The sequence below is a fragment of the Aulonocara stuartgranti genome (genome assembly GCF_965226115.1).
Source record: "Aulonocara stuartgranti genome assembly, chromosome: 1".
NCBI classification, from domain to species: Eukaryota; Metazoa; Chordata; class Actinopteri; order Cichliformes; family Cichlidae; genus Aulonocara; species Aulonocara stuartgranti.
This window is the reverse complement of record NC_138939.1, coordinates 21633610-21650951: the sequence shown is the minus strand read 5'-3', so window position 1 is coordinate 21650951 and position 17342 is coordinate 21633610. Positions and strand designations below refer to the sequence as shown.

The 17342-nt window shown below is 42.0% G+C and overlaps 1 protein-coding gene across 7 annotated transcripts in view; it reads left to right on the top strand.

Annotated features, from left to right (window-relative positions):
• sox6 (SRY-box transcription factor 6) overlaps positions 1-17342 on the top strand; it is a 129272-nt gene that overhangs the window by 39235 nt on the left and 72695 nt on the right. For 5 of the 7 annotated variants that reach the window (XM_082532831.1, XM_082532827.1, XM_082532830.1 and 2 more), the window contains 2 exons: positions 5997-6234; positions 9362-9572. In XM_082532831.1, coding sequence (XP_082388957.1) covers positions 6004-6234; positions 9362-9572 — 442 coding nt within the window. In that variant the 5' untranslated portion in view covers positions 5997-6003. Of the gene's footprint in view, positions 1-5717; positions 5819-5996; positions 6235-9361; positions 9573-17342 lie in introns of those variants that run through there. The other 2 variants (XM_082532832.1, XM_082532829.1) reach the window with 2 other exon arrangements.

Sequence of the window (17342 nt, the reverse complement as noted above, 5' to 3'; positions counted from 1 at the left end):
CACAAGCTCTTCCACTCACTATTTTGGCAGCTATGAGAGATGTTACACTGGTTTTGTTGAAGTGCATTCTCTAGTGCACAGAAGAAGTTATCTTTATAAATAACAAAATGGACATGGGCTGAATAGTGCTTTGTTTAATGTCTTACAAAAAGAGGCCCACTCTATATTTCATCTGTCACTATTGCTTTTCTTTCCTTAAACAATGCTCAATTGTTTTCCATTTAAAAAAAAAATCAGGTTCTATGAACAGAAGAATTCTGTATTATTATGTTCCTGCCAAATTCCAATCTCTGTTTTCCTTCTCCTGTTCACAAAGGGCTCATAACTTACTGCGAACTATTAGGCAAGCCACAAAGCTTCACTGTTGCTCAGCAAATAAGGCCGTGTTCCTTGAGTTGTTGTGAAGTTTGCTAAGTGTAGCAGCAGCACCAGAAGGCTCTTTGGAAAAATCCATCAAAGTAGGTCCAGAAAAACAAGAAATGTGATTAGTAAAAAAATAAAATAAATAAAGAGCATCTTCTGGAGTGTGTATTTCCCTAAACAGTTGATTCATATTATTCTCTGCACCGCTCCTCTAGTGGATATATTTTGCTATGGTGTGAGTCCAGAGAAAAGGCCAGTGGTGATTTTTTTTTTTTTTTGGATGGCCATCCTTCAATTGTGAGGGCATACGCATGAGTGAACTTGTGTGTATCCTGGGGAACTGAGAGGCTGTTATGCCATCCAGCTCTGAGATTGTGTCCTGGGATCAGGAAAAGGGCCAATGGCACAGAGGACCAAAAGAGGAAGAGAAGAAGGAGGTGGTAAAGGAGGGATTCAGTGCGTGAGTGCTCATCGACCCTTCCTGAGTAGACAGACAGGGACACTTGAGCACTCTTACACCTGCATCTGCCTTTGCCTAGCGTGGGGGGCAAGGACACCAACCACGCCGTCATAGCAGCTGCACAAGTGTTTAAAGTGAGATACAAGACAGTTCCTCTTGCGGCATATTATTGCAAATAATTTACCCTGCAAAGTAATTATCAATGCTCTGCTCAATATGTAAAGTGCGCACTTCAGGTGGCTTGCTTAATTTGCTCTGGGTGGCTATCATTTGAGCGTGGATTTTTAGCTGCGGTAACTGTGGCAGTTTCTAATAGAGAAGGCATTAAGAGAGAAAGTGAAGTGAGGATGAAGTGGCGCCGTAATTGAGTTGACTTTTTGCAGGGGAAGGTCAACAATAATGGAGGAACAATTTAAACAATTCATTTAGACAAGTCTCCAGTCTCTGTACAGTAGGTTACCTAGTCGGGAAAAATCTCTATTTTCCCAACCATTTGCTTTGCTATATTTTAACACTCTTACCTGTAATTGCTCAGATGCCTGAGATGTAAGACAAAGATGTGTCATTGATTCAAACTGACTTGTAAAAAGCAGCTGTCTTTTAGGGATTGACTTTTTAAAAAAATTAATAAATAAAAAATCCACAGGAATTGCACAATAACGTGTGTACGCACATTCTGTGTATGCAGGGGTTTGCCCGCATGTCGATATGCAAGGCAAGTGTGTGAAAAGCAAGCGCACTGTGCACGGTATACAGCCCGTATTATGAGTTGATTATGTATCCAGGAACCTGGCTGCTGCACAGCATGGCACAATCACAATGGAGGGTGATAATTTAATTGTGCTAAACGGTGGAATCCATGTCAATGCTCCTCCAGCTGGGAGCTGTCAGGTAGTAATATCTCATTATGGCAGGTGAAGAACCCAGAGGAACCCTACCATGACACCTGTTAGAACAGGAGGAACCCCTGAAGGGAAATACACAGATGATTTTCTCTCTCTCTCACTGGCCCTCCGCGGCTCCCACGCACACGTTCACACACACTAAGCTTCCACACTATTATCTACTATCTACCCAACTTCATTTAAGATATTGTATCCCTATGTTTTGATTTATTATTAGCTGTACATAATGTGTAGTGCACAGTTAATAGAGCGCAATATACTAACAGTGTGCTAGAGGGAAATAGTCATAGGCCTTTTGTTAATTGCATTATTGGAATATTAGAAAGTGAGAAAACTATTTGAATGAGCACATGTTGGGCAAATGTACACACTGATAGACCACAAAGGAACTTCTTTATCTGTAATTGTTTGCTGTTCCATCCCGTTTAAGATATCCTTCGCTTTTTTAATCATTTCTTAGTTTTTCTCTCCTCGTTCCACTGAAAACACACGTAAGAAGAGTCTAATCTCCTCCTCATCTCTGGGACTCATGATCAAAACTTGAGGGTGCAAGACATCAGCAGTGAGACAGACGAGTGTCCGGGTGGGGTGATCGGGGGTGACGGCGTGGAGTTACTTAGGCCATTGTCTATAAAAGGTAAACAGTGTGACAGAGTAGAGACAGAGGGCGAAAGTCAGTCAGACCCTTTTATGATGAAAGAGGAAATGGGATATCTGAGGACACATGGCTCGCCAGTCACAAGACCACCAAGATGAGCAATGCACATCACTCCTCTAATACTTACCAATTATACAGAGGTTGTTTTGCACGATGATGAAACATTATCTTGGGGAACAATTCATGACTCAAAGCATTCCAGGTCATATGAGCCAGTGGCCGGAGAACTTAAGACCTAACCCTTCAAATGTGCGCAATATTGTCAGCTATATATAGACTGGGTATCTTTTCTATCTGACCCTCCCTCATCTCTGTCTTAAGTCGTCAAAGTGACTGGGGCTTTTGTCTTTAAGAAAGATGGCTGCGTATCTTACACTTGTTGTTATGATTTGGATTATCCCGCAGCCGGGTTAGGGTTAGGCTTTTCAAGTTCACCTCATTTTTATTGTTTTGTAAAAGCACATTTTGGTCATAATAAAGTGAAACAGGGCTGTTTTGCTCACGCGCAAGAGGCAAAGGATGCATATAGTCTTATTTGAACTGAAAATATAATCAGATTCCACATGCTTTGGTGGTACCCTCATTCAGCTAAATTCTGCTCCCTCTTCTACACCTCATCAGATGTCTTTGTTGTTTCTGCGCTGATCTATTGCACGTGCACGCCTTTAGATCACAGCCCTCTGTGATCGCCTCTCCAAATATGAGGAATAAAATACTGTATGGTTGCCCTCAGATATTTTCAGAGAATTATTGCCACACTTCTCCCTTTCCCTTTTAATAATATGAGGTAGTATTGTATGGGGCTTGTCAGGGGTTGGGGGTGGGGCAGAAGGGTTTCTCTGCACTCTTTAGCTGCCTGAGCGCAGCCCTCCCAGCACTGCTAATAAATTATTAACTCCTGCTGACAAATACTGTTATGGAGCTGCAGATCTGTTGCATTCTTTAACAAGATTGCTGTAGACACATGTTACAGGAGGATGGAGTCTCCATTGCTCCCTCTTCTTCGTTTCTCTCTCTCTCTCTATCGCCTTCTCTCACTCACGCCTCAGCAGTTTGACTGATGGCTGGAGACCAAAGTAAAAGTGCCTGAGAGACTGAATATTTTAGTGGTAAAATAATACCACTTGATTTACTGTGTAATACAAAAGCAGTGCTCTGTTTCACTCTCACACTCCATTGAGGACGAGGTGCTTGTTGCGCTTCAGGCTCGAGCTTTTTGTGTGCATGAATAAAAAATATGTCAGAATATGGTTCGGCCTACTCCCGCCCCACACACACACACAGATATGCGCACACACACACTTCATTTCCAATAGCCCAACTTCTACTCCCTCCACTTACCATTACATGCATGCGCTGAACTTTGCTCTGACTTCTGATTGGCAGTGAACAGTGCGCAATTTTAAGCTCATTTTCTCTTTGATATAATTGAAGGAAACAATTTAATAACTGATTAAAATGAAGAGCTGAGTCGCACTAAAAGACACAGCCAGCAGCATTTCGAGGCACAGCGGCTAAAAAGTCAGAAGAAGAGACAGAAAAAGAAGCACACAAGCAGTCAGGCACGGGACCACACTCCTGCATTACTGTCTACCTGTCTTGGTGGGTTTGTTTGTACAGCTGCTGAGACACAAGAGATCAACTTAGGCTACTATTGTTTAGGCCTCAATTCACTGCCCAGGTTGACTGTGACTGTGTGCAAGAGAGTGAGTGAGTGAGTAAATAAGCAGCAAAGAGGATGGTAACAACTCTGTCACTGCAAATTTTTAAATAGTAAGTAGAGAATTGTCTGATTTTCTTTGGCATAAATTCCCGCCGCACCTCTCAGATCTTCTGAAGTTGGTGTTTAGGGTTTGTTTTTTAAAGGTAAAAAGAAAACTTTGCGACACACTCTTTAATTTCTTTAACTATTGCGCCATATCTATTTTTATGTTATTGGTTAATTTCGTATTGTCTTCTATTCTGAACTTTTCACAATCTTAAAATTTTGCTTTCTAAAACTTGTACAGCATGTTTGGATCCAGTCTATAGTATTCAGCTGTGTGTGTGTGTGTGTGTGTGTGTGTGTGTGTGTGTGTGTGTGTGTTTACATGGACAATACATTTTATTTGACACGCTTCCTTGAGAAGGACCAGGAACCATTACAGTCAAGACCTTGTTAGCAAAATCCTTTTTTTAATATGAAAATACCTTTGCCTATCTCTTGGTCCCCGGCTCTCAGCAGAAAGTGCAAGGACACCATCGCACCACAGCCTGCCTCAACCTTGAGAGCTCCCACCCCCACATGTCAAGCTGAGGGTGAAACTAAAGTGCTGTCACACTGACCCCTGTGGATAGAGCAGGAGAACAGGGCAGATGTTGATCAGTGATGAAATGCAATGCAAGAAGTATCTTGAGCATTTTGCCGCATACAAACACATAGCTGTAACTTCCCACCCCCATTTAAATTTTTTTTTTTAAATTCTTCCTTCTCCCATGCAAACGCAGACCAACTCACACGCCATGACTGTGAGCATTTACAGCTTGGTTTTAATGATCGATATCCCAGAGTTGAGAAGAATAAACAGAACAACAGCTATGGGAAAGGTAGATTAGCAGCTAAATATGCTCCAGCTTCTTCTCTCCACTTTAGATCAGTAGGAAGGCCCTATTATCCTCTTTTTAATTTAAAACCAAACACATAATTAGATTTTCTGGCAGTGTTTAATTTCATTCTTTGTAGCGCACAGCATGAGTGCAGGCTCATTAATTGTGAGAAAACGCGGAATTGGTTGTATAAATTTTACACCGAAAAGAGTTGGGCTGTTTAAAAAAAGAAAAAAAAAGAGAGAAATTAGAATTAACATGAGTTTCCTTTGCACCTGATATGTCAAGTACACTCTTCACTGTAATATTCATGAAAGCATGTGACAGATTTGTGAATTTAGTCCTCCTGCGAGCTTTGGTTTTTAAGCCGCTTAAGTAGGATTTGATGGCCTGGGGGAACGCTGTCAATAAATGTTAATAATTTCCTCATTTGATGCACGGAAACAAAAGGAGACAAGGATGGCTTTTGTTCGTATCTGACTGGTTCAGAATGAAAGAAAACCAAATGAGGGAAATTACTAAATTATTACGATGTTTGGAGGACAAAACCAAATATGTTTGAAAAATAGAGAACATCATTTAGGTAGCGTATGAATAAAAGACAAAGAAAAAAGAGGGGGGAAAGCAATCTCGTACCAGGAGTTAACTCATTTGTTAGGTTTTTCACTTTTTATCTGGATTTAGTCCCTCTCTGGTTGACCTGCTGGCTGAGTAACTGTTGTGGGGTTTGGACCAGAACTCAAATAGGGATGATTCCAGCCACAGATCAAGTCATCCATCTGCATTAAACAAAGGATTAGGGACCCCATGGCCTGCCCCCAACTCAGCAGCCCAGAACAGCAACAGGTGACAGCCAGGTTAATCATTCATCTCATGCACCATCATCCCCTCAGGTGCACTACCTGTAATCCCAGTGGCAGCTACGAACCCCCCCCTCCAAACTTGATATTCATTCATGAAATTCTTCAACAACTATAAGTCATAATCTTTTTTTTTCCAACTATTTTGTTTCTTTGCTCCACAGCAGAGTCATGTCTTCCAAGCAAGCCACGTCTCCTTTTGCCTCTGTGGTTGATGGGGATGATGCCATGAGTCAGGAGCATTTGTCTTGGGAGAAAGAGGAGAGCGCAGAGGCCCATGGCACACCACAGCTGCCGCTGCACAGTCTGCTTCACGGAAAAGCCCCTGATGAAATGCAGCCGCTCAGCAGCGTACCATCAGAAAGCGATTGGGACAGCCTGGTGTCAGCCCAGCAGCGCATGGTGAGACATTCATACGCAGTTGCAAAACAAACCTCTAATAGAGCCCATGCTGGTTAACCAATAATGCCAAACATTTCAAAAGTCTCATACATTTTCACAAAGCATCTTTGTGCAGATGAAAAGAGTTTTAAATTCGCACAGATTTGAGCTGGTTTTTCACCTGCCACTGGGGACAGCAAATGTTTCACACAGAGCATCACACAGTATAAAAAGCATAATGACAGCAATAACAAAGATTTCAAGTACAAAATTAAAAAAAAAAAGTAAAATATGACAGCAAGCCATTTAGCAGGACAAATACCAATGTAGTCTGCTAAAGTTATACCGAACTGGTCGATCTCTAAACCTTTTTTATTATTCTGTAGTGACTCTGTGATACTTATGGAGTGAATGAAAAACAGTGTGAGCTACTGTGGGGCGTAGAAGACGAAGCTCTGTTTAAATAAAGCATAGTAATACAGGACAATTTCAAACCTATTAGTATGCACTTATGTCTTACTGTCCTCCCGGGGGTATTCACGATCCAAGCGGAGCAGCCACTCATTGTTCCTGGCTTGTATAAAGAAGCTTAGTTGATATTCTATCACCAGCTCCAGCCCCGTGGTTCTGTAATGCTCTGAATCCTCAGGGATTCTGGAGCCTTTCAGACAGGCAACTGTGCCAAACATTAAACCATGAACTATTATTAGGTTAAAGAGGGGATCTCTAACTCTTCTCTGAGCAATGTGAACGGCACATAAAATTACTTAATAGCAGATGGAGAGGAATGTAGCTTTATCTGCTTTCTTTGGTGTGCTTTGGATTTACGTTACTGCAAAAAAAAAAATTGTGTGCTCAGTGCGTGTGTTGTTTCTCTTGTTTTGTGTAAGCTACATCTGCGGCAAGACCCCCAGATGCTGCGCATTTTAAGTGGAGCGCCGCTTTGATATGAGCAGAATGAGGAAGAGCATAGGCACTTGTGGGCTATAGACACAGGAGGCAGGTGGTTGTCTGTGACAGACGGGCCTGCGGTAAAGAGACCCAGAGGGCTTCTGAAGTAGCTCTGCAGTTTGCCACTGAGACCCTCAACACCTTAGCACAACACACACACGCACACACACAGAGCCATAGGATTTCTCAGGTTCTTGTCATCTGTAGCACATTACAGTGTGTCAGCAACAGGATTTTAGTGAATTTTATGATGTACAGCTAAAAAAAAAAGCATATAGAAACACTTCACAAACATACATAACTAATATATAAAATAAATAAACTATGTGTCACACAAACTTAAATAAAATGTCAGAGACAAAACATTGAGTTATGTAACCTCTTAAGGATAAAAAAACTTAAATACAAGAAAGTTATTTTTTTTTTAAAGAAGAAATATGACGGCATCAATCACCATGTTTTCTTAAAGAAAGTATAAGACTGATCTTTCACTGATGTAAACAAGGCCAGCAGCCATTGAAGTAACAAAAAGAAAGAGTCTGCAGGTCTGAAAACTTTCGATATGACTTTGATTCAAGCACAACACATCATGAATAGTTAGATAGTAGCTATTTTAAATGTTAAAGGTTGAGTGTTTTATTACTTCTATATTATTCCCTCCTCTTGCCTTGATTTTGTCACAGTCCTAATTGGTATAATGTACAGTTAGGAGTGGATGTTTTTTATGCCCATGCCGTCTTCTACGCTTGGAAGGTATTTCAACTGAATAATAGGTTGAATAGTAAGTGGGAGTAAGAACTAAAAAGGAGAGTAAAAGGGAAAAAACAAGAAAAAAGGGTCAAATGCAAGAAGGTGGATGAAGAAAAGAAAAGGACATAAGGTGGAAGGAATTAGAGTGTTGCCTTTGCTGATTACCTGACTCTATTGCTGTGCCATGGCTCTGTGTGGGCTGTGCCCTGAACCCACGCCAGCTGATTAACCCAGCACTGCTCCACTCCCCTCAAGCACTCTCAACTGTCTCTGCCATGCTGCATAATGATCCAGCGCTGGGCTGGGAGGTGCAGAGTAGGCCGGTCAGTCGTGCCACCCTGGCACTTGGTACCAGACCACCCTACACTCCACTGAAACTCTGCCTCGAGCTCAACATGCCACACAGGGATGAGAACTCGGCACTGTCAACACTCCTGCCTGGTTTACTGCATTCCCGACTTTTTATTTGGGATTGTCAGCGACTCCAGACATGGTTGCATCATTTAACCATGCTGTAATACACTCTTATCACACTGGTGCTGATTAAAGCTCCCTGTTTTTTTGTTTTTTGTATGACAGGCTTGCAGTATATTTTGGATTCAGATCTTCTCTGTGCAGGCGAAAGTTTAAATCAGTAACTGTTCCCCTGTTAAAGGCTGCAACTCCTGGCTGCTTAGCTACCTTCTGCTTTCTCAGACTGCACAAACCATAATTAACACCACCTTCTGTCAGACGCAATCCTCAGCCATCGTCTGTGCGCTGCCTATACACTCCCATGTGCAGAGTATTCTCTTTTACTCTCTCTGTCTCTTCCCCTGAAGCCCTCCCCCATTCTTCTCCCCCATGCCTTTATGTCTCCGTTTGTGCACCGGGAACACTCAGCCAGTCAGCCAGAGACAGGACCCTTAGTTAAATACTAAACCATACACAGGTGGGACGAAAAAACAACAACAGCTTGAGACAGGACACAGATTTACGACGGCTCGAGGCACTCAGCTGAGAATAGTTCTCCACTAGAAAATGAACAAATTACACAGCAGTCACCCTAACACAAATGCACACTCAACAGCAATTTGAGAGATTACAGCTGGGCGGTTTCTCTGTGTAGTCTCCGCAGATGAAAAGTAAAGCCTGAGCACATTATGGATATACCCCCATGAAAGTGTACCTCATCATTTCATCTCAATTTTTCACTTGTCATATTTCATTTATCAGAGCAGCTATCACTGTTGAGACTGCAGAAGCTGCCGTGTTGAAAAGCCAGAGAAGAGCCATTTAATATGGCCAAAGCGCCCATGAGCTGCAAAAACCTAGCAATCACTGCATTTGAATGAAAAACTGTCAAAACACTGAATAGAGCCACTGACAGAACACAGAATCCCGCTCATCACTTAATACAAATCCCATCCCTTGTTGCCTCCCCTCCCGACTTCTGTTTGTCTTACAGGAATCTGACAGCAATAAAGTATGCTCCCTGTACTCTTTCCGGAACAATTCCACTTCCCCACACAAGCCTGAGGAGGGGGCCCGGGAGCGAAGTGACCTGCTGAGCGGATCAGCGTTTGGAACTCCAGAGCGCCGCAAAGGAAGCCTGGCAGACGTAGTGGACACTCTGAAGCAGAAGAAGCTAGAGGAGATGACAAAGACAGAGCAAGACGGTATGACTCCTCATGTGTGTGTGTGTGTGTCCGTGCAAGTGTGTGTGTGTGTGTATGTATGGGCACAGGAATACTTTACCTTCTTCCCCCTTAAGCGTCCTCGATCTTTCCACATTTTCCTGTTTCTTTAATAGTTTTTCACGCTTGCTGACTGTCTGCCTCTTTTCTCCTGTATCTCTCTCTGTCTCAAACACTCATGCGGGCACACTCAAAGCTGGGAATACTGACGTTACAGTATTTCCAGTTTGTTCTGAACTTCTTCCAACATGACAAAGACTGTGTGGCAGTGCACCTCAGCATAAGTGTGGTCTTCGTCCACGCCAAGGAAAACTCTTTGACTATAAAACTTATAGTGCTGACCTGATGCCAGGAACATTACCTCCTTTTTATTTTGCTACACAAGAACACTTCTCACCATGCACAGTTATTCATCAAAGGTTGCTAACCACAAACAACCCAAGCCCTTCTCAAGGATTTTACCTGTTTCGTGTGCATAATTAATTCATCTTATTCAGCGCACCGTGAACAGCTGAAAGAGTTTTTTGTTGTTGCTGTTGTTGTTTTGTTTCCTAAAAGTAGAGATAGAGGGGGGAAAAAAAGAAATCCCTTTCTGCGATAAGACTGTTGGGTCTCTATCATATCTGCTACCATTTCACCCTGCTTGGCTCTCCCTCCTACAGCCTGCAGTCTATCAAGAGTATGGCGGAAAAACAAATATTTGAAAGAGCTGCTGAAACACATCCCCCTTCTTAATTAGGGCTGTAGTAATATAACTACATCCAATCAAATGTTAAACCCCCTTGGGAATGCATGTGTCTCATTTAGTGTCTGGGGAGCTCTTAGCTTAAGCACTTCATCAGACGAATAAATTAGACCTCTGTTAGCCTAAAAATAATTTGCCACTTCTTTTTTAAGTGTTCGTTCGGCGATCTTTGTATCAGAGCGTCACAGGCCTCTCATCACTTAATCGTTTAGCCACATCCTGATATGAGACTGATTATTTGTGTTGTCATTAGATATTAGAAGTCGGTCCATATTTCACTGAATACAAAAAATCTATATTACAAATTAGACCTGGGTAGGTTTATTAGTTTAATAATTGTTTTTTATTATGATTTAATGGCCACTCGTATTGGCAATTTACCAACACACTGAAAAAAAAGAAGCTCTTAATAAATATCTCAGTTCAGACAGTAAATATACTGTGTTGTCTCGCCCATGTTTTTGGGCCATTTTTACTAAATGCTCTAATGCAGACATAATTTTAGGGATATCCGGTATCCTTGCTGCTACTGATCTACAGATATGGCGAGACATAAAGGAGTTCCCCGAGCAGGACAGCTTCTGGTTAGGACAAAGTTGGTATTGCTATTACTGCTGAGTTTTACCCTAAGGTATAAAAAAATTCATATGTCCTGCTTCTCGTGGAGTTGATTTTCAGGGCAAGACCGTCAGTGCTCTTGGTAGCGACAGCGGGCATTATGGTAATGAGCCCCAGCTGGTGAAGGCTGGTTGTTGCAGTAATTTAAATGGTCAAGTGCAGCTTGTAATCCAGTGCCTTATGTTGGCGCAGGGAGGAGAGGGTGCTTTAGAGTACCATACAGCTGTTTTAATCTCCTGTTAATAATAGTGACTTGGTCCGCCTCATGTGTTGTGTATCCTCACCACCAAAATAAACTCCCTTGTTGGTAGAAATTAGATTCTGAGCTGGAGACACGCAGAATACAAGAGTTTCGGTGTGCTGTCCCCAAGCTGCAAGAATTGTGGGAGACTTTTTTCCTGGAGAGCACTTGAGGAAGCCTCAGTGGTGATGATATGTGATTACTGTAAAATGGGGGAGAGGGACTCTGAGAAACTGCCCAAGGAAAATCTCAGAGAAACCTTTGAGAGATCTTAATCGTATGTCTTTGTTTCTGGTCAGAGACACAGTTGGAAATGAAAAGGGCAGGATTAATGTAGTAGAGAACATGCAAGAATGCCATTTGTTGTCTTAATGATGTTACTAATATACCACAAGCAACAGATGAGCTAAATATGTAGCTTATCTACACATGACAACTGTTGTGTCTAATTCTGCTGCTTTGATGTCTGCCTGGCCGGGGTCACTGAGGTCCTCAGAGACTCCTCACCATCTGGTACCATTCTTCTCTGGCCTTCCTTGTCTAGTCAAGATGGCTCATTGTCGTGATGGACTGAAGATAACTCTAGTAACATCAATTGTAGAGGGACAGCAAATGATCTGCGATACACTTCTCACACTACATTGCTCATAGATGGAAAATAAAACCTATATTTTCTAAAACTTTGCTCTGAAAAGCTTCTTTGCCATTTATTGTTGACAGTCTTCAATAGCTGTTTCTGGTTTCCTGGCTATTGGGTTTTTAAGAGGTATTTTTTCTGTACTGCAAGAACCACAAATGACAGCTGGCTGTTAGCGGCAGCTTTCTCAAAGCCTTAACAAAACCTAAAAATACAGTACATGAATTATTGGGGTAGAAATGAAGGTATACAGACAGCCCCTAAAATAACAGATGGTAATTTTTTGACTTCATCCACTCTATGCATGAAAATAATTTCTTTGTTTTCAAACATACAAATAATAAAAAAAAGAGTCACTGTTCAGTATTAGCTATTATTCCTTCATCCCTTCATCTCTGTATATTTGTACCCTTTCACCCTCTCTATCCTTCCACCTTTACTCTCCATTTCTGGTCCTTAAAGTGCTTTAAGTGCTTGTGACTGTGCTAATGAATGAAAATGTCCTCCCAGCAGCGAGCACTGCATTTAGCTGAATAGTCACCTTTGCTGTAAAAGCTCTATCAGGCCCAGTTGCCAGCAGGGCTAACGATTGTGCCCCATGTTTATTTACTAGGTATTGTAAATGCATTATTTATGGATAAGTCTCCAGACAGCACTTGTCAAGAGTTAAAAATGTCAGTATAAAGTATTAGGGTAAAAAGAAAAATAGCCTTGATTATAAAAACCCAAGGTGACCTTGATTTGATTCACATGCAATTAGAGCAGTTTTATATAATGCACTAAAGTATGAATCAATACTGCGCAAGTCAACACAGAAACTCTTGTGTGTACAGTCTTTATGATCGTCCCCAAGACAAGGACGGGTAATTGGGTTTCAGCATCCCGTTTTACCTTTTAGGGATTTTCCAGGCTCACTATCTACTTGTTGAAACCTTGCCAGTCCATCCAAGACTAATATTAAAACACAAGCAGCTTATTTCCATGTATTAGGGCAGTTAAGAAATATTGTTTTTTATTATATTTTATTTTAAATGAAAGCTGAAAGAAAAATCAATATTCTATATATTTTATTTAAAAAAAAAAACCAACCTTTGAGCTTTACTCTGTTTTTACCACTGCTGACTACAAAAGCCATAGTGTTCAGCATCACAATACGCTCGGCTCGGTTCTTAGACTTCTATTCAGTAAACCGTACTGGGAAAAAGGGGTGACCTGAGAATATTTGATAGTGGATAGTTTCACATGTAATCTGCAGCTTTTATCTAAAACATAACAATAACACAAGTGTCAAGACACTGAGATGGACAGATATTCTAAGACTGCAGCCTTTGAAGAACAGTAAGAGTGGATACACTAGGTGCACTAGCAGAACAGCCAACACCTGGAGTCCTTTGACAAAGTCATGGCTAATTAGTTCAGCAAAGGGAAGCCGTACCACCAGCCAAACTGCAACTGCTTTTTATCCTGAGGTGAAAGGAATTAAATATCCTTCTACTAAGAAAAGAGTTCCCCCTACCGAACCTTTGCCGGTGACATAGAGCAGCACAGTGGGGAGTGCCGCTGGAAGGATTGTGTTTGGTCATATGTGCAAACGGTGTGTGGCTCAGTGCCACTACATAGACGTGTCTTCCTCACCTTCTGCCTTTATCACCTCTTCTCTATTTGTAAGTGTAATCCCCCTGGCGAGATTGTGTATTATCACTGTATAATGACTGTGCAGTAGGTTGAGTGTGGGGGGAGCGATCAGCATTGTGTGAGTAGCCCCAGGTCATTATCCTCTATTACAACACGGCGTGTAATGAGATTCAGGGATGGGTGAAAGCTCTGGAAGAGAATAGGATCAGCTCTAAGCCTGTGGTCTGATTAGCACTGATGAACTCTTGACTCTGTTGTAACACTTTCCCCTGTCAGTGTCACAACCTCTTCTGACTCTACATGGAGACTCAACAGCAATTGGCTGCAGATGCTTGACAGCATTAACAGACTCATTTTTTGATTCCCATTTTCTTTAAATGCAGCATTAAAAGAATTTTTAAAGGTTTTCCTTCTTTCGTGTATATCTATAACCTGTAATATACATTATACCGGCAAAAATACACCTCCCCCAAAAAAACAGACTGCTGCACTTTCTCCCCTCCTCTTTTAGTTCCCGCCCTTCTCCCCTCTCGTCTCATCCCAGCTGCCATGTCATCTGGTTCTGCTTTATCCCACCTAATTAATAGGAATCTTTGTTATAATGATCTGAGCATGAGCCTCTGACTCTATGCATATGCAATGAGGGCTGGAAACCCAGTTGCCTTGGTTGCAGATTTTGAGGCATTCTTCACACATAGCTCAACGCTGCCTTTCGTTGCAGCATCAGCTGGACAATATAAAGCTGGGACCCTCTTGGCGTTAGCATACACAGGTTAAGTAACGATTAGCCAAGAATCTGCATCTCCTCTGTATGCCTTATTTCCACCTTCTGCAAAGTTTTTTTTTCACTGTTGTTAAAATAGTTTAACAAATTCTTTTAAGTTGTCTGTTTGATCAAAGGGTCATTACTTGATAGTTGTGTTTATGCTTACATCCAGTACTGTATGTCAGGGGGAGTGCTTCCTGTATATATGTGCGTGTGTGTGTGTGTGTGTGAAAGTGTGTGTGTGTGTCTGCACTCTGTTGGCCTGTGGTGTGGTGCACCAGCTCAGCGGAGCAGTGCTCTGGTCTGTCACTTTTGTTTGAATAGGTAATGTAGCTCTGTTCAGGCTGAGGAGACATGAGCTGGAATCGCTTGTTAGGACACATGATCAAAAGTGGCTCTCTGCTCTCTGCCAATCAACCCTCTTGTCACCCCGTGAAGCAGACGTTAAATAGATTTTTCGGCTGTTTGCCGCGAGCAGCCTGCCAGCCTGACATGTGAACTTTCACAAAAAAGGGTTACCCTGCCCTTCACTCCTCCCTATTCTTACTTTGCCATCTTCTTCCTTCTTCTCTGGTTTCTGTATTTCCTCCCATCCCATCTCCCCACCCCCCATTTTACTCCTCCGTTCTGTCTTTTTTCAGTGTTTTTTTTCCCCTTCTGTCACCCCTATCTGTCCAGAGCACCTCATTCCCTCCTCCTTCTGTAAATTTTGTTTTCAATCCTTTTTTACCCTCCAGTGACAAAGTTGTTCCTCTGCCAGGTTGAGATCAGAGCCCACTGCTAAATGGAGTGGCTTCATGATGGGAATAGGCAGCTCAGAGAGCCTGGTCCACTCCTGAATTATGTATTTACTATCTGTTCCAAAACAGAGCCTTCACATAACACAGGCATATCCCCATAGGGCAACGGAGGCCTGTGCAGGTTTCACTTTACACAAGCTAAGATATAGATTTTGTTGCCCCTTTTAAAACGGGAACCCTTTCTGCTGTCTTGGTCATTCAGATGACAAAACAAGCAGCTGCTTCTTCAATGTGCCATTCTTCGCATTCAAGATCACCTTCCCCAGTTCTCATATTCCGATTAGTCAACAGTAGCAACTGCTGTGAAGCATTCCAGGGGCCATCTTCCCGGGTTTCAGCTGTTGAGCATGTCCCCCTGCACCCATGCAGCACAAAACACCCATTGTGATCCTGGCTTACTGGCTGCACAGGAACCCCTTGATAGGAGGAAACGGGTGTCTCTGAGAGACAAATCGCAGCCAGGGTTGCACAGAGGCTTGCTTGTCCTTATATGCTCATACACCCACACGCTGGCTGTAGGTATGCCTCGTCAATTGCATTTTTAACAAACAGTCTAGAAATGCAATCAGTGACATCACAGCTTCTGCGGTAAAGGTCTGGAAGAATTTGAACAAACGCTTCTTGTTAGATTTATCAGTGTGCTGTGTATGAGTGACGTGGTGATAAAATCAGCTGTAGTTTGTGATGGCCTGAATGTTTTATGCGCCGCAAATGTTTTTGTAATAAAGCAGGGATGCTGATACGTAAGAGGACAGGAGTGATTAAAGGTGCTAAATTTGTCCCGGGATCATGAAGCACACAAGCGGGAGATAAAGGCCAGTTTTGCAGGAAAAGGAACATGATAAGGGTCATATATGTGGCAAACTGGAGGAGGATGGGCTGCGGTAATCAGAAATGGAAAGGACAGGGGCTATTCCTCAGTGGGATGTGGGGCAGAGTGAGGGCGTGTGTACCTTGCAGTGTGTGCACATTTGCGTGCGTCTGCAATTGGGTTACACTGGGAAAACTGTGTGCCAGCTAAGTATCGCTGTCCTAGCTATGGTATTCAGCTCCCAAGCATTCTCCACACATAACTTGACAAAGAATTGGTGTCATCTGACCGAGGATCAAAATAGTGTGAGTGTAACTTACACCCTGGGCACCGACGGCCTCTGTTGCCTGCTAATGATTTCAGAGCACATTTCAGACTTGTTCTGTAAGTCAGAAATACGTCAGCCATCCAGCTAAGAGATCCGCCTTGACACAGCCAAACATGACAACTAGTGTATGTGCAACCTATTAACATATTTGCATTGTTTTCTCCCAGGAAAAAAGCAAACGTGAATTTATTAGATCAAACTTTGACGTGCTGCGTACTGAACAAAGAGATTATTTAATCAGCAGCGATGGAACAATCTTTTCCTCCCACACAATGCTGTTTTCTTTCTCCTTGCTCAATAATATTACACGCACAGGGAGATGTAACGAACATGTCAGAACAAATGAACGGAAATTGTTTTTTATTGCATTACAAAGGGTGTTAATGCACAGTCAGCTGACTAATGTCATCACTTTTTAAAAGTACTTTGCCAGCATGTTATAGTCCGTTTGGCTCCGTACCCCATATTAATAAAAGGGAAAAGATACATATTACTTCTATTGTTGCTGCACATTAAGACACTTAGCTCAATGTACCGAGGGGAAATGAATGGAGACTTTCTAGGAGCTGGAATACTTAACCTTTAGAAGCGCTATGGTAACTTCATGATTTCTCCAACTGGCGGTTTGACTGTACATTTTTTTAGTGTATTTTAATTGTTCATCAGTTGATCGGTGTTGATCAGTTGATCAAATTTTTAAAAAGACCTAGAACGTCAGACTTTTTTTTAAAGGAAAAAAGGGGATTTTTGTGGGGTGCAGGCATCTCTTTTTTCCTCAGAGAGCTTAAAACTTAATCTAAAAATAGTGACCTTTGGTCTTACAGTCCAGTAAGCTGTATCTGTACATCCTGAACTCTGGCATCTTCGTAAACAAAGTTGGTTATGTGATTAAATAAACAACTTTAATTGCTATTTGGGGATAAAAAACCCGAACTGAGAAGTGGAAATTAATAATTCCCTCACTGTGAGTTCAAATCGCCTCCAACAACCATATCCACCACCCGCTGCAGCCACCCATCCCCCCCAAACACATTGTTTGCTTAAAGTAAAATGAGCAAGACACACAAAATGACACATTCACAGTGTGTTGTATTATGTATAAAGTAGTATATTACCCAGAACACTTATATAGAGGTTGCTTCTTTTTGAATATCTTTGAAGTGTTTGAGGA